We start from the raw sequence: 22,107 nt of genomic DNA, 5'->3' as shown, positions 1-22,107 counted from the left end.
TGCTCTATAAAGACATAGGAGATGTCAGGACAGGACAAACAGATCTGGGACCAGACGACCTGACATGCTCTATAAAGACATAGGAGATGTCAGGACAGGACAAACAGATCTGGGACCAGATGACCTGACATGCTCTATAAAGACATAGGAGATGTCAGGACAGGACAAACAGATCTGGGACCAGACGACCTGACATGCTCTATAAAGACATAGGAGATGGCAGGACAAACAGATCTGGGACCAGAAGACCTGACATGCTCTATAAAGACATAGGAGATGTCAGGACAGCACAAACAGATCTGGGACCAGAAGACCTGACATGCTCTATAAAGACATAGGAGATGTCAGGACAGGACACACAGATCTGGGACCAGACGACCTGACATGCTCTATAAAGACATAGGAGATGTCAGGACAGGACAAACAGATCTGGGACCAGATGACCTGACATGCTCTATAAAGACATAGGAGATGTCAGGACAGGACAAACAGATCTGGGACCAGACGACCTGACATGCTCTATAAAGACATAGGAGATGGCAGGACAAACAGATCTGGGACCAGACGACCTGACATGCTCTATAAAGACATAAGAGATGTCAGGACAAACAGATCTGGGACCAGAAGACCTGACATGCTCTATAAAGACATAGGAGATGCCAGGACAAACAGATCTGGGACCAGAAGACCTGACATGCTCTATAAAGACATAGGAGATGTCAGGACAAACAGATCTGGGACCAGAAGACCTGACATGCTCTATAAAGACATAGGAGATGTCAGGACAAACAGATCTGGGACCAGACGACCTGACATGCTCTATAAAGACATAGGAGATGTCAGGACAGCACAAACAGATCTGGGACCAGACGACCTGACATGCTCTATAAAGACATAGGAGATGTCAGGACAGCACAAACAGATCTGGGACCAGAAGACCTGACATGCTCTATAAAGACATAGGAGATGTCAGGACAAACAGATCTGGGACCAGACGACCTGACATGCTCTATAAAGACATAGGAGATGTCAGGACAGCACAAACAGATCTGGGACCAGACGACCTGACGTGCTCTATAAAGACATAGGAGATGGCAGGACAAACAGATCTGGGACCAGACGACCTGACATGCTCTATAAAGACATAGGAGATGTCAGGACAGCACAAACAGATCTGGGACCAGACGACCTGACATGCTCTATAAAGACATGGGAGATGTCAGGACAGCACAAACAGATCTGGGACCAGAAGACCTGACATGCTCTATAAAGACATAGGAGATGTCAGGACAAACAGATCTGGGACCAGACGACCTGACATGCTCTATAAAGACATAGGAGATGTCAGGACAGGACAAACAGATCTGGGACCAGACGACCTGACATGCTCTATAAAGACATAGGAGATGGCAGGACAAACAGATCTGGGACCAGACGACCTGACATGCTCTATAAAGACATAGGAGATGGCAGGACAAACAGATCTGGGACCAGACGACCTGACATGCTCTATAAAGACATAGGAGATGTCAGGACAAACTGATCTGGGACCAGACGACCTGACGTGCTCTATAAAGACATAGGAGATGGCAGGACAAACAGATCTGGGACCAGACGACCTGACATGCTCTATAAAGACATAGGAGATGGCAGGACAGCACAAACAGATCTGGGACCAGAAGACCTGACATGCTCTATAAAGACATAGGAGATGTCAGGACAAACAGATCTGGGACCAGACGACCTGACATGCTCTATAAAGACATAGGAGATGGCAGGACAGCACAAACAGATCTGGGACCAGACGACCTGACATGCTCTATAAAGACATAGGAGATGTCAGGACAGCACAAACAGATCTGGGACCAGAAGACCTGACATGCTCTATAAAGACATAGGAGATGTCAGGACAAACAGATCTGGGACCAGACGACCTGACATGCTCTATAAAGACATAGGAGATGTCAGGACAGCACAAACAGATCTGGGACCAGAAGACCTGACATGCTCTATAAAGACATAGGAGATGTCAGGACAAACAGATCTGGGACCAGACGACCTGACATGCTCTATAAAGACATAGGAGATGTCAGGACAAACAGATCTGGGACCAGATGACCTGACATGCTCTATAAAGACATAGGAGATGTCAGGACAGCACAAACAGATCTGGGACCAGACGACCTGACATGCTCTATAAAGACATAGGAGATGGCAGGACAGCACAAACAGATCTGGGACCAGACGACCTGACGTGCTCTATAAAGACATAGGAGATGTCAGGACAGCACAAACAGATCTGGGACCAGACGACCTGACATGCTCTATAAAGACATAGGAGATGTCAGGACAAACAGATCTGGGACCAGATGACCTGACATGCTCTATAAAGACATAGGAGATGTCAGGACAGCACAAACAGATCTGGGACCAGACGACCTGACATGCTCTATAAAGACATAGGAGATGGCAGGACAGCACAAACAGATCTGGGACCAGACGACCTGACATGCTCTATAAAGACATAGGAGATGTCAGGACAGCACAAACAGATCTGGGACCAGACGACCTGACATGCTCTATAAAGACATAGGAGATGTCAGGACAGCACAAACAGATCTGGGACCAGATGACCTGACATGCTCTATAAAGACATAGGAGATGTCAGGACAGCACAAACAGATCTGGGACCAGACGACCTGACATGCTCTATAAAGACATAGGAGATGTCAGAACAAACAGATCTGGGACCAGAAGACCTGACATGCTCTATAAAGACATAGGAGATGTCAGGACAAACAGATCTGGGACCAGACGACCTGACATGCTCTATAAAGACATAGGAGATGGCAGGACAAACAGATCTGGGACCAGACGACCTGACATGCTCTATAAAGACATAGGAGATGTCAGGACAAACAGATCTGGGACCAGAAACCTGACATGCTCTATAAAGACATAGGAGATGTCAGGACAGGACAAACAGATCTGGGACCAGATGACCTGACATGCTCTATAAAGACATAGGAGATGTCAGGACAGCACAAACAGATCTGGGACCAGACGACCTGACATGCTCTATAAAGACATAGGAGATGGCAGGACAAACAGATCTGGGACCAGACGACCTGACATGCTCTATAAAGACATAGGAGATGTCAGGACAGCACAAACAGATCTGGGACCAGACGACCTGACATGCTCTATAAAGACATAGGAGATGTCAGGACAGCACAAACAGATCTGGAACCAGAAGACCTGACATGCTCTATAAAGACATAGGAGATGTCAGGACAAACACATCTGGGACCAGACGACCTGACATGCTCTATAAAGACATAGGAGATGTCAGGACAGGACAAACAGATCTGGGACCAGACGACCTGACATGCTCTATAAAGACATAGGAGATGGCAGGACAAACAGATCTGGGACCAGACGACCTGACATGCTCTATAAAGACATAGGAGATGGCAGGACAAACAGATCTGGGACCAGACGACCTGACATGCTCTATAAAGACATAGGAGATGTCAGGACAGCACAAACAGATCTGGGACCAGAAGACCTGACATGCTCTATAAAGACATAGGAGATGTCAGGACAAACAGATCTGGGACCAGACGACCTGACATGCTCTATAAAGACATAGGAGATGTCAGGACAAACAGATCTGGGACCAGATGACCTGACATGCTCTATAAAGACATAGGAGATGTCAGGACAGCACAAACAGATCTGGGACCAGACGACCTGACATGCTCTATAAAGACATAGGAGATGGCAGGACAGCACAAACAGATCTGGGACCAGACGACCTGACGTGCTCTATAAAGACATAGGAGATGTCAGGACAGCACAAACAGATCTGGGACCAGACGACCTGACATGCTCTATAAAGACATAGGAGATGTCAGGACAAACAGATCTGGGACCAGATGACCTGACATGCTCTATAAAGACATAGGAGATGTCAGGACAGCACAAACAGATCTGGGACCAGACGACCTGACATGCTCTATAAAGACATAGGAGATGGCAGGACAGCACAAACAGATCTGGGACCAGACGACCTGACATGCTCTATAAAGACATAGGAGATGTCAGGACAGCACAAACAGATCTGGGACCAGACGACCTGACATGCTCTATAAAGACATAGGAGATGTCAGGACAGCACAAACAGATCTGGGACCAGATGACCTGACATGCTCTATAAAGACATAGGAGATGTCAGGACAGCACAAACAGATCTGGGACCAGACGACCTGACATGCTCTATAAAGACATAGGAGATGTCAGAACAAACAGATCTGGGACCAGAAGACCTGACATGCTCTATAAAGACATAGGAGATGTCAGGACAAACAGATCTGGGACCAGACGACCTGACATGCTCTATAAAGACATAGGAGATGGCAGGACAAACAGATCTGGGACCAGACGACCTGACATGCTCTATAAAGACATAGGAGATGTCAGGACAAACAGATCTGGGACCAGACGACCTGACATGCTCTATAAAGACATAGGAGATGTCAGGACAGGACAAACAGATCTGGGACCAGATGACCTGACATGCTCTATAAAGACATAGGAGATGTCAGGACAGCACAAACAGATCTGGGACCAGACGACCTGACATGCTCTATAAAGACATAGGAGATGGCAGGACAAACAGATCTGGGACCAGACGACCTGACATGCTCTATAAAGACATAGGAGATGTCAGGACAGCACAAACAGATCTGGGACCAGACGACCTGACATGCTCTATAAAGACATAGGAGATGTCAGGACAGCACAAACAGATCTGGAACCAGAAGACCTGACATGCTCTATAAAGACATAGGAGATGTCAGGACAAACACATCTGGGACCAGACGACCTGACATGCTCTATAAAGACATAGGAGATGTCAGGACAGGACAAACAGATCTGGGACCAGACGACCTGACATGCTCTATAAAGACATAGGAGATGGCAGGACAAACAGATCTGGGACCAGACGACCTGACATGCTCTATAAAGACATAGGAGATGGCAGGACAAACAGATCTGGGACCAGACGACCTGACATGCTCTATAAAGACATAGGAGATGTCAGGACAAACTGATCTGGGACCAGACGACCTGACGTGCTCTATAAAGACATAGGAGATGGCAGGACAAACAGATCTGGGACCAGACGACCTGACATGCTCTATAAAGACATAGGAGATGGCAGGACAGCACAAACAGATCTGGGACCAGAAGACCTGACATGCTCTATAAAGACATAGGAGATGTCAGGACAAACAGATCTGGGACCAGACGACCTGACATGCTCTATAAAGACATAGGAGATGGCAGGACAGCACAAACATATCTGGGACCAGACGACCTGACATGCTCTATAAAGACATAGGAGATGTCAGGACAGCACAAACAGATCTGGGACCAGAAGACCTGACATGCTCTATAAAGACATAGGAGATGTCAGGACAAACAGATCTGGGACCAGACGACCTGACATGCTCTATAAAGACATAGGAGATGTCAGGACAGCACAAACAGATCTGGGACCAGAAGACCTGACATGCTCTATAAAGACATAGGAGATGTCAGGACAAACAGATCTGGGACCAGACGACCTGACATGCTCTATAAAGACATAGGAGATGTCAGGACAAACAGATCTGGGACCAGATGACCTGACATGCTCTATAAAGACATAGGAGATGTAAGGACAGCACAAACAGATCTGGGACCAGACGACCTGACATGCTCTATAAAGACATAGGAGATGTCAGGACAGAACAAACAGATCTGGGACCAGAAGACCTGACATGCTCTATAAAGACATAGGAGATGTCAGGACAAACAGATCTGGGACCAGACGACCTGACATGCTCTATAAAGACATAGGAGATGTCAGGACAAACAGATCTGGGACCAGATGACCTGACATGCTCTATAAAGACATAGGAGATGTAAGGACAGCACAAACAGATCTGGGACCAGACGACCTGACATGCTCTATAAAGACATAGGAGATGGCAGGACAGCACAAACAGATCTGGGACCAGACGACCTGACGTGCTCTATAAAGACATAGGAGATGTCAGGACAGCACAAACAGATCTGGGACCAGACGACCTGACATGCTCTATAAAGACATAGGAGATGTCAGGACAGCACAAACAGATCTGGGACCAGATGACCTGACATGCTCTATAAAGACATAGGAGATGTCAGGACAAACAGATCTGGGATCAGATGACCTGACATGCTCTATAAAGACATAGGAGATGTCAGGACAAACAGATCTGGGATCAGATGACCTGACATGCTCTATAAAGACATAGGAGATGTCAGGACAAACAGATCTGGGATCAGATGACCTGACATGCTCTATAAAGACATAGGAGATGGCAGGACAAACAGATCTGGGACCAGATGACCTGACATGCTCTATAAAGACATAGGAGATGTCAGGACAGCACAAACAGATCTGGGACCAGATGACCTGACATGCTCTATAAAGACATAGGACATGTCAGGACAGCACAAACAGATCTGGGACCAGAAGACCTGACATGCTCTATAAAGACATAGGAGATGTCAGGACAGCACAAACAGATCTGGGACCAGAAGACCTGACATGCTCTATAAAGACATAGGAGATGTCAGGACAAACAGATCTGGGACCAGACGACCTGACATGCTCTATAAAGACATATGAGATGTCAGGACAAACAGATCTGGGACCAGACGACCTGACATGCTCTATAAAGACATAGGAGATGGCAGGACAAACAGATCTGGGACCAGATGACCTGACATGCTCTATAAAGACATAGGAGATGTCAGGACAAACAGATCTGGGACCAGACGACCTGACATGCTCTATAAAGACATAGGAGATGTCAGGACAAACAGATCTGGGACCAGACGACCTGACATGCTCTATAAAGACATAGGAGATGTCAGGACAGCACAAACAGATCTGGGACCAGATGACCTGACATGCTCTATAAAGACATAGGAGATGTCAGGACAGCACAAACAGATCTGGGACCAGATGACCTGACATGCTCTATAAAGACATAGGAGATGTCAGGACAAACAGATCTGGGACCAGATGACCTGACATGCTCTATAAAGACATAGGAGATGTCAGGACAAACAGATCTGGGACCAGAAGACCTGACATGCTCTATAAAGACATAGGAGATGTCAGGACAAACAGATCTGGGACCAGAAGACCTGACATGCTCTATAAAGACATAGGAGATGTCAGGACAAACAGATCTGGGACCAGAATACCTGACATGCTCTATAAAGACATAGGAGATGTCAGGACAGCACAAACAGATCTGGGACCAGATGACCTGACATGCTCTATAAAGACATAGGACATGTCAGGACAGCACAAACAGATCTGGGACCAGAAGACCTGACATGCTCTATAAAGACATAGGAGATGTCAGGACAGCACAAACAGATCTGGGACCAGAAGACCTGACATGCTCTATAAAGACATAGGAGATGTCAGGACAGCACAAACAGATCTGGGACAGAAGACCTGACATGCTCTATAAAGACATAGGAGATGTCAGGACAAACAGATCTGGGACCAGACGACCTGACATGCTCTATAAAGACATAGGAGATGGCAGGACAGCACAAACAGATCTGGGACCAGAAGACCTGACATGCTCTATAAAGACATAGGAGATGTCAGGACAAACAGATCTGGGACCAGACGACCTGACATGCTCTATAAAGACATAGGAGATGTCAGGACAAACAGATCTGGGACCAGACGACCTGACATGCTCTATAAAGACATAGGAGATGTCAGGACAGCACAAACAGATCTGGGACCAGAAGACCTGACATGCTCTATAAAGACATAGGAGATGTCAGGACAAACAGATCTGGGACCAGACGACCTGACATGCTCTATAAAGACATAGGAGATGTCAGGACAGCACAAACAGATCTGGGACCAGACGACCTGACATGCTCTATAAAGACATAGGAGATGTCAGGACAAACAGATCTGGGATCAGACGACCTGACATGATCTATAAAGACATAGGAGATGGCAGGACAAACAGATCTGGGACCAGATGACCTGACATGCTCTATAAAGACATAGGAGATGTCAGGACAAACAGATCTGGGACCAGACGACCTGACATGCTCTATAAAGACATAGGAGATGTCAGGACAAACAGATCTGGGACCAGACGACCTGACATGCTCTATAAAGACATAGGAGATGTCAGGACAGCACAAACAGATCTGGGACCAGATGACCTGACATGCTCTATAAAGACATAGGAGATGTCAGGACAGCACAAACAGATCTGGGACCAGACGACCTGACATGCTCTATAAAGACATAGGAGATGGCAGGACAAACAGATCTGGGACCAGATGACCTGACATGCTCTATAAAGACATAGGAGATGGCAGGACAAACAGATCTGGGACCAGACGACCTGACATGCTCTATAAAGACATAGGAGATGTCAGGACAGCACAAACAGATCTGGGACCAGAAGACCTGACATGCTCTATAAAGACATAGGAGATGTCAGGACAGGACAAACAGATCTGGGACCAGACGACCTGACATGCTCTATAAAGACATAGGAGATGGCAGGACAAACAGATCTGGGACCAGACGACCTGACATGCTCTATAAAGACATAAGAGATGTCAGGACAAACAGATCTGGGACCAGAAGACCTGACATGCTCTATAAAGACATAGGAGATGTCAGGACAAACAGATCTGGGACCAGACGACCTGACATGCTCTATAAAGACATAGGAGATGGCAGGACAAACAGATCTGGGACCAGACGACCTGACATGCTCTATAAAGACATAGGAGATGGCAGGACAAACAGATCTGGGACCAGACGACCTGACATGCTCTATAAAGACATAGGAGATGTCAGGACAAACAGATCTGGGACCAGACGACCTGACATGCTCTATAAAGACATAGGAGATGGCAGGACAAACAGATCTGGGACCAGACGACCTGACATGCTCTATAAAGACATAGGAGATGTCAGGACAGCACAAACAGATCTGGGACCAGACGACCTAACATGCTCTATAAAGACATAGGAGATGTCAGGACAAACTGATCTGGGACCAGACGACCTGACGTGCTCTATAAAGACATAGGAGATGGCAGGACAAACAGATCTGGGACCAGACGACCTGACATGCTCTATAAAGACATAGGAGATGGCAGGACAAACAGATCTGGGACCAGACGACCTGACAGGCTCTATAAAGACATAGGAGATGTCAGGACAGCACAAACAGATCTGGGACCAGACGACCTGACATGCTCTATAAAGACATAGGAGATGTCAGGACAAACAGATCTGGGACCAGACGAACTGACATGCTCTATAAAGACATAGGAGATGTCAGGACAGCACAAACAGATCTGGGACCAGAAGACCTGACATGCTCTATAAAGACATAGGAGATGTCAGGACAAACAGATCTGGGACCAGATGACCTGACATGCTCTATAAAGACATAGGAGATGTCAGGACAGCACAAACAGATCTGGGACCAGACGACCTGACATGCTCTATAAAGACATAGGAGATGGCAGGACAGCACAAACAGATCTGGGACCAGACGACCTGACGTGCTCTATAAAGACATAGGAGATGTCAGGACAGCACAAACAGATCTGGGACCAGATGACCTGACATGCTCTATAAAGACATAGGAGATGTCAGGACAGCACAAACAGATCTGGGACCAGACGACCTGACATGCTCTATAAAGACATAGGAGATGTCAGGACAAACAGATCTGGGACCAGAAGACCTGACATGCTCTATAAAGACATAGGAGATGTCAGGACAAACAGATCTGGGACCAGACGACCTGACATGCTCTATAAAGACATAGGAGATGGCAGGACAAACAGATCTGGGACCAGACGACCTGACATGCTCTATAAAGACATAGGAGATGTCAGGACAGCACAAACAGATCTGGGACCAGACGACCTGACATGCTCTATAAAGACATAGGAGATGTCAGGACAAACAGATCTGGGACCAGACGAACTGACATGCTCTATAAAGACATAGGAGATGTCAGGACAGCACAAATAGATCTGGGACCAGAAGACCTGACATGCTCTATAAAGACATAGGAGATGTCAGGACAAACAGATCTGGGACCAGACGACCTGACATGCTCTATAAAGACATAGGAGATGTCAGGACAAACAGATCTGGGACCAGATGACCTGACATGCTCTATAAAGACATAGGAGATGTCAGGACAGCACAAACAGATCTGGGACCAGACGACCTGACATGCTCTATAAAGACATAGGAGATGGCAGGACAGCACAAACAGATCTGGGACCAGACGACCTGACGTGCTCTATAAAGACATAGGAGATGTCAGGACAGCACAAACAGATCTGGGACCAGACGACCTGACATGCTCTATAAAGACATAGGAGATGTCAGGACAGCACAAACAGATCTGGGACCAGATGACCTGACATGCTCTATAAAGACATAGGAGATGTCAGGACAAACAGATCTGGGACCAGACGACCTGACATGCTCTATAAAGACATAGGAGATGGCAGGACAAACAGATCTGGGACCAGACGACCTGACATGCTCTATAAAGACATAGGAGATGTCAGGACAAACAGATCTGGGACCAGATGACCTGACATGCTCTATAAAGACATAGGAGATGTCAGGACAGCACAAACAGATCTGGGACCAGACGACCTGACATGCTCTATAAAGACATAGGAGATGGCAGGACAGCACAAACAGATCTGGGACCAGACGACCTGACGTGCTCTATAAAGACATAGGAGATGTCAGGACAGCACAAACAGATCTGGGACCAGACGACCTGACATGCTCTATAAAGACATAGGAGATGTCAGGACAAACAGATCTGGGACCAGAAGACCTGACATGCTCTATAAAGACATAGGAGATGTCAGGACAAACAGATCTGGGACCAGACGACCTGACATGCTCTATAAAGACATAGGAGATGGCAGGACAAACAGATCTGGGACCAGACGACCTGACATGCTCTATAAAGACATAGGAGATGTCAGGACAAACAGATCTGGGACCAGACGACCTGACATGCTCTATAAAGACATAGGAGATGTCAGGACAAACAGATCTGGGACCAGACGACCTGACATGCTCTATAAAGACATAGGAGATGTCAGGACAGCACAAACAGATCTGGGACCAGACGACCTGACATGCTCTATAAAGACATAGGAGATGTCAGGACAAACAGATCTGGGACCAGACGACCTGACATGCTCTATAAAGACATAGGAGATGTCAGGACAGCACAAACAGATCTGGGACCAGAAGACCTGACATGCTCTATAAAGACATAGGAGATGTCAGGACAAACAGATCTGGGACCAGACGACCTGACATGCTCTATAAAGACATAGGAGATGTCAGGACAGCACAAACAGATCTGGGACCAGAAGACCTGACATGCTCTATAAAGACATAGGAGATGTCAGGACAAACAGATCTGGGACCAGACGACCTGACATGCTCTATAAAGACATAGGAGATGTCAGGACAAACAGATCTGGGACCAGATGACCTGACATGCTCTATAAAGACATAGGAGATGGCAGGACAGCACAAACAGATCTGGGACCAGAAGACCTGACATGCTCTATAAAGACATAGGAGATGTCAGGACAAACAGATCTGGGACCAGACGACCTGACATGCTCTATAAAGACATAGGAGATGGCAGGACAGCACAAACAGATCTGGGACCAGACGACCTGACGTGCTCTATAAAGACATAGGAGATGTCAGGACAGCACAAACAGATCTGGGACCAGATGACCTGACATGCTCTATAAAGACATAGGAGATGTCAGGACAGCACAAACAGATCTGGGACCAGACGACCTGACATGCTCTATAAAGACATAGGAGATGTCAGGACAAACAGATCTGGGACCAGAAGACCTGACATGCTCTATAAAGACATAGGAGATGTCAGGACAAACAGATCTGGGACCAGACGACCTGACATGCTCTATAAAGACATAGGAGATGTCAGGACAAACAGATCTGGGACCAGACGACCTGACATGCTCTATAAAGACATAGGAGATGGCAGGACAAACAGATCTGGGACCAGACGACCTGACATGCTCTATAAAGACATAGGAGATGTCAGGACAGCACAAACAGATCTGGGACCAGACGACCTGACATGCTCTATAAAAACATAGGAGATGTCAGGACAGCACAAACAGATCTGGGACCAGACGACCTGACATGCTCTATAAAGACATAGGAGATGTCAGGACAAACAGATCTGGGACCAGAAGACCTGACATGCTCTATAAAGACATAGGAGATGTCAGGACAAACAGATCTGGGACCAGAAGACCTGACATGCTCTATAAAGACATAGGAGATGTCAGGACAAACAGATCTGGGACCAGATGACCTGACATGCTCTATAAAGACATAGGAGATGTCAGGACAAACAGATCAGGGACCAGAAGACCTGACATGCTCTATAAAGACATAGGAGATGTCAGGACAAACAGATCTGGGACCAGACGACCTGACATGCTCTATAAAGACATAGGAGATGTCAGGACAGCACAAACAGATCTGGGACCAGACGACCTGACATGCTCTATAAAGACATAGGAGATGGCAGGACAAACAGATCTGGGACCAGACGACCTGACATGCTCTATAAAGACATAGGAGATGTCAGGACAGCACAAACAGATCTGGGACCAGACGACCTGACATGCTCTATAAAGACATAGGAGATGTCAGGACAAACAGATCTGGGACCATACGACCTGACATGCTCTATAAGGACATAGGAGATGGCAGGACAGCACAAACAGATCTGGGACCAGAAGACCTGACATGCTCTATAAAGACATAGGAGATGGCAGGACAAACAGATCTGGGACCAGACGACCTGACATGCTCTATAAAGACATAGGAGATGTCAGGACAAACAGATCTGGGACCAGACGACCTGACATGCTCTATAAAGACATAGGAGATGTCAGGACAAACAGATCTGGGACCAGATGACCTGACATGCTCTATAAAGACATAGGAGATGTCAGGACAAACAGATCTGGGACCAGACGACCTGACATGCTCTATAAGGACATAGGAGATGTCAGGACAGCACAGACAGATCTGGGACCAGAAGACCTGACATGCTCTATAAAGACATAGGAGATGTCAGGACAAACAGATCTGGGACCAGACGACCTGACATGCTCTATAAAGACATAGGAGATGTCAGGACAAACAGATCTGGGACCAGATGACCTGACATGCTCTATAAAGACATAGGAGATGTCAGGACAGGACAAACAGATCTGGGACCAGACGACCTGACATGCTCTATAAAGACATAGGAGATGGCAGGACAGCACAAACAGATCTGGGACCAGACGACCTGACGTGCTCTATAAAGACATAGGAGATGTCAGGACAAACAGATCTGGGACCAGAAGACCTGACATGCTCTATAAAGACATAGGAGATGTCAGGACAAACAGATCTGGGACCAGACGACCTGACATGCTCTATAAAGACATAGGAGATGTCAGGACAAACAGATCTGGGACCAGACGACCTGACATGCTCTATAAAGACATAGGAGATGGCAGGACAAACAGATCTGGGACCAGACGACCTGACATGCTCTATAAAGACATAGGAGATGTCAGGACAGCACAAACAGATCTGGGACCAGACGACCTGACATGCTCTAAAAAGACATAGGAGATGTCAGGACAGCACAAACAGATCTGGGACCAGATGACCTGACATGCTCTATAAAGACATAGGAGATGTCAGGACAGCACAAACAGATCTGGGACCAGACGACCTGACATGCTCTATAAAGACATAGGAGATGTCAGGACAAACAGATCTGGGACCAGAAGACCTGACATGCTCTATAAAGACATAGGAGATGTCAGGACAAACAGATCTGGGACCAGAAGACCTGACATGCTCTATAAAGACATAGGAGATTGCAGGACAGCACAAACAGATCTGGGACCAGAAGACCTGACATGCTCTATAAAGACATAGGAGATGGCAGGACAAACAGATCTGGGACCAGACGACCTGACATGCTCTATAAAGACATAGGAGATGTCAGGACAGCACAAACAGATCTGGGACCAGACGACCTGACATGCTCTATAAAGACATAGGAGATGTCAGGACAGCACAAACAGATCTGGGACCAGAAGACCTGACATGCTCTATAAAGACATAGGAGATGGCAGGACAAACAGATCTGGGACCAGACGACCTGACATGCTCTATAAAGACATAGGAGATGTCAGGACAAACAGATCTGGGACCAGATGACCTGACATGCTCTATAAAGACATAGGAGATGTCAGGACAAACAGATCTGGGACCAGACGACCTGACATGCTCTATAAAGACATAGGAGATGTCAGGACAGCACAAACAGATCTGGGACCAGAAGACCTGACATGCTCTATAAAGACATAGGAGATGTCAGGACAAACAGATCTGGGACCAGACGACCTGACATGCTCTATAAAGACATAGGAGATGTCAGGACAAACAGATCTGGGACCAGATGACCTGACATGCTCTATAAAGACATAGGAGATGTCAGGACAAACAGATCAGGGACCAGAAGACCTGACATGCTCTATAAAGACATAGGAGATGTCAGGACAAACAGATCTGGGACCAGACGACCTGACATGCTCTATAAAGACATAGGAGATGTCAGGACAGCACAAACAGATCTGGGACCAGACGACCTGACATGCTCTATAAAGACATAGGAGATGGCAGGACAAACAGATCTGGGACCAGACGACCTGACATGCTCTATAAAGACATAGGAGATGTCAGGACAGCACAAACAGATCTGGGACCAGACGACCTGACATGCTCTATAAAGACATAGGAGATGTCAGGACAAACAGATCTGGGACCAGACGACCTGACATGCTCTATAAGGACATAGGAGATGGCAGGACAGCACAAACAGATCTGGGACCAGAAGACCTGACATGCTCTATAAAGACATAGGAGATGGCAGGACAAACAGATCTGGGACCAGACGACCTGACATGCTCTATAAAGACATAGGAGATGTCAGGACAGCACAAACAGATCTGGGACCAGACGACCTGACATGCTCTATAAAGACATAGGAGATGTCAGGACAGCACAAACAGATCTGGGACCAGATGACCTGACATGCTCTATAAAGACATAGGAGATGTCAGGACAGCACAAACAGATCTGGGACCAGACGACCTGACATGCTCTATAAAGACATAGGAGATGTCAGGACAAACAGATCTGGGACCAGAAGACCTGACATGCTCTATAAAGACATAGGAGATGTCAGGACAAACAGATCTGGGACCAGAAGACCTGACATGCTCTATAAAGACATAGGAGATTGCAGGACAGCACAAACAGATCTGGGACCAGAAGACCTGACATGCTCTATAAAGACATAGGAGATGGCAGGACAAACAGATCTGGGACCAGACGACCTGACATGCTCTATAAAGACATAGGAGATGTCAGGACAAACAGATCTGGGACCAGATGACCTGACATGCTCTATAAAGACATAGGAGATGTCAGGACAAACAGATCTGGGACCAGACGACCTGACATGCTCTATAAAGACATAGGAGATGTCAGGACAGCACAAACAGATCTGGGACCAGAAGACCTGACATGCTCTATAAAGACATAGGAGATGTCAGGACAAACAGATCTGGGACCAGACGACCTGACATGCTCTATAAAGACATAGGAGATGTCAGGACAAACAGATCTGGGACCAGATGACCTGACATGCTCTATAAAGACATAGGAGATGTCAGGACAAACAGATCAGGGACCAGAAGACCTGACATGCTCTATAAAGACATAGGAGATGTCAGGACAAACAGATCTGGGACCAGACGACCTGACATGCTCTATAAAGACATAGGAGATGTCAGGACAGCACAAACAGATCTGGGACCAGACGACCTGACATGCTCTATAAAGACATAGGAGATGGCAGGACAAACAGATCTGGGACCAGACGACCTGACATGCTCTATAAAGACATAGGAGATGTCAGGACAGCACAAACAGATCTGGGACCAGACGACCTGACATGCTCTATAAAGACATAGGAGATGTCAGGACAAACAGATCTGGGACCAGACGACCTGACATGCTCTATAAGGACATAGGAGATGGCAGGACAGCACAAACAGATCTGGGACCAGAAGACCTGACATGCTCTATAAAGACATAGGAGATGGCAGGACAAACAGATCTGGGACCAGACGACCTGACATGCTCTATAAAGACATAGGAGATGTCAGGACAAACAGATCTGGGACCAGACGACCTGACATGCTCTATAAAGACATAGGAGATGTCAGGACAAACAGATCTGGGACCAGATGACCTGACATGCTCTATAAAGACATAGGAGATGTCAGGACAAACAGATCTGGGACCAGAAGACCTGACATGCTCTATAAAGACATAGGAGATGTCAGGACAGCACAAACAGATCTGGGACCAGATGACCTGACATGCTCTATAAAGACATAGGAGATGTCAGGACAAACAGATCTGGGACCAGACGACCTGACATGCTCTATAAAGACATAGGAGATGTCAGGACAAACAGATCTGGGACCAGATGACCTGACATGCTCTATAAAGACATAGGAGATGTCAGGACAAACAGATCTGGGACCAGAAGACCTGACATGCTCTATAAAGACATAGGAGATGTCAGGACAAACAGATCTGGGACCAGACGACCTGACATGCTCTATAAAGACATAGGAGATGTCAGGACAAACAGATCTGGGACCAGACGACCTGACATGCTCTATAAAGACATAGGAGATGTCAGGACAGCACAAACAGATCTGGGACCAGACGACCTGACATGCTCTATAAAGACATAGGAGATGTCAGGACAGCACAAACAGATCTGGGACCAGATGACCTGACATGCTCTATAAAGACATAGGAGATGTCAGGACAAACAGATCTGGGACCAGATGACCTGACATGCTCTATAAAGACATAGGAGATGGCAGGACAAACAGATCTGGGACCAGACGACCTGACATGCTCTATAAAGACATAGGAGATGTCAGGACAAACAGATCTGGGACCAGAAGACCTGACATGCTCTATAAAGACATAGGAGATGTCAGGACAAACAGATCTGGGACCAGACGACCTGACATGCTCTATAAAGACATAGGAGATGTCAGGACAAACAGATCTGGGACCAGAAGACCTGACATGCTCTATAAAGACATAGGAGATGTCAGGACAAACAGATCTAGGACCAGATGACCTGACATGCTCTATAAAGACATAGGAGATGTCAGGACAAACAGATCTGGGACCAGAAGACCTGACATGCTCTATAAAGACATAGGAGATGTCAGGACAAACAGATCTGGGACCAGACGACCTGACATGCTCTATAAAGACATAGGAGATGTCAGGACAGCACAAACAGATCTGGGACCAGACGACCTGACATGCTCTATAAAGACATAGGAGATGTCAGGACAAACAGATCTGGGACCAGAAGACCTGACATGCTCTATAAAGACATAGGAGATGGCATGACAAACAGATCTGGGACCAGATGACCTGACATGCTCTATAAAGACATAGGAGATGGCAGGACAAACAGATCTGGGACCAGACGACCTGACATGCTCTATAAAGACATAGGAGATGTCAGGACAGCACAAACAGACCTGGGACCAGAAGACCTGACATGCTCTATAAAGACATAGGAGATGTCAGGACAGCACAAACAGATCTGGGACCAGATGACCTGACATGCTCTATAAAGACATAGGAGATGTCAGGACAAACAGATCTGGGACCAGATGACCTGACATGCTCTATAAAGACATAGGAGATGTCAGGACAGCACAAACAGATCTGGGACCAGATGACCTGACATGCTCTATAAAGACATAGGAGGTGTCAGGACAAACAGATCTGGGACCAGACGACCTGACATGCTCTATAAAGACATAGGAGATGTCAGGACAGCACAAACAGATCTGGGACCAGATGACCTGACATGCTCTATAAAGACATAGGAGATGTCAGGACAGCACAAACAGATCTGGGACCAGATGACCTGACATGCTCTATAAAGACATAGGAGATGTCAGGACAAACAGATCTGGGACCAGACGACCTGACATGCTCTATAAAGACATAGGAGATGTCAGGACAAACAGATCTGGGACCAGACGACCTGACATGCTCTATAAAGACATAGGAGATGTCAGGACAGCACAAACAGATCTGGGACCAGATGACCTGACATGCTCTATAAAGACATAGGAGATGTCAGGACAGCACAAACAGATCTGGGACCAGAAGACCTGACATGCTCTATAAAGACATGGGAGATGTCAGGACAAACAGATCTGGGACCAGACGACCTGACATGCTCTATAAAGACATAGGAGATGTCAGGACAGCACAAACAGATCTGGGACCAGACGACCTGACATGCTCTATAAAGACATAGGAGATGTCAGGACAAACAGATCTGGGACCAGAAGACCTGACATGCTCTATAAAGACATAGGAGATGTCAGGACAAACAGATCTGGGACCAGACGACCTGACATGCTCTATAAAGACATAGGAGATGTCAGGACAGCACAAACAGATCTGGGACCAGATGACCTGACATGCTCTATAAAGACATAGGAGATGTCAGGACAAACAGATCTGGGACCAGACGACCTGACATGCTCTATAAAGACATAGGAGATGTCAGGACAGCACAAACAGATCTGGGACCAGACGACCTGACATGCTCTATAAAGACATAGGAGATGGCAGGACAGCACAAACAGATCTGGGACCAGATGACCTGACATGCTCTATAAAGACATAGGAGATGTCAGGACAAACAGATCTGGGACCAGGCGACCTGACATGCTCTATAAAGACATAGGAGATGTCAGGACAAACAGATCTGGGACCAGACGACCTGACATGCTCTATAAAGACATAGGAGATGTCAGGACAGCACAAACAGATCTGGGACCAGACGACCTGACATGCTCTATAAAGACATAGGAGATGTCAGGACAGCACAAACAGATCTGGGACCAGACGACCTGACATGCTCTATAAAGACATAGGAGATGTCAGGACAAACTGATCTGGGACCAGACGACCTGACATGCTCTATAAAGACATAGGAGATGGCAGGACAAACAGATCTGGGACCAGAAGACCTGACATGCTCTATAAAGACATAGGAGATGGCAGCACAAACAGATCTGGGACCAGAAGACCTGACATGCTCTATAAAGACATAGGAGATGACAGGACAAACAGATCTGGGACCAGACGACCTGACATGCTCTATAAAGACATAGGAGATGTCAGGACAGCACAAACAGATCTGGGACCAGACGACCTGACATGCTCTATAAAGACATAGGAGATGTCAGGACAGCACAAACAGATCTGGGACCAGACGACCTGACATGCTCTATAAAGACATAGGAGATGTCAGGACAAACTGATCTGGGACCAGACGACCTGACATGCTCTATAAAGACATAGGAGATGGCAGGACAAACAGATCTGGGACCAGAAGACCTGACATGCTCTATAAAGACATAGGAGATGGCAGCACAAACAGATCTGGGACCAGAAGACCTGACATGCTCTATAAAGACATAGGAGATGGCAGGACAAACAGATCTGGGACCAGATGACCTGACATGCTCTATAAAGACATAGGAGATGTCAGCACAAACAGATCTGGGACCAGACGACCTGACATGCTCTATAAAGACATAGGAGATGTCAGCACAAACAGATCTGGGACCAGACGACCTGACATGCTCTATAAAGACATAGGAGATGTCAGGACAAACAGATCTGGGACCAGAAGACCTGACATGCTCTATAAAGACATAGGAGATGTCAGGACAAACAGATCTGGGACCAGACGACCTGACATGCTCTATAAAGACATAGGAGATGGCAGGACAGCACAAACAGATCTGGGACCAGAAGACCTGACATGCTCTATAAAGACATAGGAGATGTCAGGACAAACAGATCTGGGACCAGAAGACCTGACATGCTCTATAAAGACATAGGAGATGGCAGGACAGCACAAACAGATCTGGGACCAGACGACCTGACATGCTCTATAAAGACATAGGAGATGTCAGGACAAACAGATCTGGGACCAGAAGACCTGACATGCTCTATAAAGACATAGGAGATGGCAGGACAGCACAAACAGGTTCTATGATTCACACAAAGCTACAACTATTGCTATCTGAGACAGTGTGTTTTATTTCCCAGGGAACCTCATTGTGCCAGGTGACAGCGATAGGAGCCACAGTCACCCTGCTGTACACATCCAGAGCTTGCTACAACCTGCTGGTTCTGGCCCTCACCAACGTTAAGAGCATCAACTCCTTCGACTACGACTGGTACAATGTATCTGACCAGGTAATACTGTACGCCAGTGTCTTTCCTGGTCCTGGGGACCAAAAAGATGCACATTTTTGTCACGACACACATAATTCCTCTACTCAAGGTTGAAGGAAGTCTAGTGGTTAATAACTGAAAGGACGTTGGTTTGTATCCGCGAGCAGAACACATGAAAAATCTGTTGATGTGCCCTTGAGCAAGGCACTTAACCCTAGTTGCTCATGTAAGTCGCTCTGGATAAGAGGTGACTAAGTCATTTAAGCGTGTTAACCCTCGCTCTCGTCCTCAGAACAGGTGCAGAGCAGCTTTACGGACAGATCCCTGTCCTCACATCCTTCAACATCTCTCCCTGTCCCAGTCTGTTGTCCCCACATCCTTCAACATCTGTCCCAGTCTGCTGTCCCCACATCCTTCAACATCTCTCCCTGTCCCAGTCTGCTGTCCCCACATCCTTCAACATCTCTCCCTGTCCCAGTCTGCTGTCCTCACATCCTTCAACATCTCTCCCTGTCCCAGTCTGCTGTCCCCACATCCTTCAACATCTGTCCCAGTTTGCTGTCCCCACATCCTTCAACATCTCTCCCTGTCCCAGTCTGCTGTCCCCACATCCTTCAACATCTCTCCCTGTCCCAGTCTGCTGTCCTCACATCCTTCAACATCTCTCCCTGTCCCAGTCTGCTGTCCCCACATCCTTCAACATATCTCCCTGTCCCAGTCTGCTGTCCTCACATCCTTCAACATCTCTCCCTGTCCCAGTCTGCTGTCCCCACATCCTTCAACATCTCTCCCTGTCCCAGTCTGCTGTCCTCACATCCTTCAACATCTCTCCCTGTCCCAGTCTGCTGTCCCCACATCCTTCAACATCTCTCCCTGTCCCAGTCTGCTGTCCCCACATCCTTCAACATCTCTCCCTGTCCCAGTCTGCTGTCCTCACATCCTTCAACATCTCTCCCTGTCCCAGTCTGCTGTCCTCACATCCTTCAACATCTCTCCCTGTCCCAGTCTGCTGTCCTCACATCCTTCAACATCTCTCCCTGTCCCAGTCTGCTGTCCTCACATCCTTCAACATCTCTCCCTGTCCCAATCTGTTGTCCCCACATTCAACATCTCTCCCTGTCCCAGTCTGCTGTCCCCACATCCTTCAACATCTCTCCCTGTCCCAGTCTGCTGTCCCCACATCCTTCAACATCTCTCCCTGTCCCAGTTTGTTGTCCCCACATCCTTCAACATCTCTCCCTGTCCCAGTCTGCTGTCCCCACATGCTTCAACATCTCTCCCTGTCCCAGTCTGCTGTCCCCACATTCTTCAACATCCATCCTTGTCCCAGTCTGTTGTCCCCACATCCTTCAACATCTCTCCCTGTCCCAGTCTGTTGTCCCCACATCCTTCAACATCTCTCCCTGTCCCAGTCTGTTGTCCCCACATCCTTCAACATCTCTCCCTGTCCCAGTCTGTTGTCCCCACATCCTTCAACATCTCTCCCTGGCCCACAT

At 47.2% G+C, this 22,107-nt stretch overlaps 1 protein-coding gene across 3 annotated transcripts in view; it reads left to right on the top strand.

Moving 5' to 3' along the window:
* The window catches only part of gpr137ba (G protein-coupled receptor 137Ba), a 114,198-nt gene that overhangs the window by 52,900 nt on the left and 39,191 nt on the right, over positions 1-22,107 (top strand). For all 3 annotated transcript variants that reach the window (XM_065007771.1, XM_065007772.1, XM_065007773.1), the window contains one exon: positions 20,483-20,632. In XM_065007771.1, coding sequence (XP_064863843.1) covers positions 20,483-20,632 — 150 coding nt within the window. The remainder of the gene's footprint in view (positions 1-20,482; positions 20,633-22,107) is intronic.

This window comes from Oncorhynchus nerka, linkage group LG23, assembly GCF_034236695.1.
Source record: "Oncorhynchus nerka isolate Pitt River linkage group LG23, Oner_Uvic_2.0, whole genome shotgun sequence".
NCBI classification, from domain to species: Eukaryota; Metazoa; Chordata; class Actinopteri; order Salmoniformes; family Salmonidae; genus Oncorhynchus; species Oncorhynchus nerka.
This window is presented reverse-complemented; position numbering and strand designations above follow the sequence as displayed.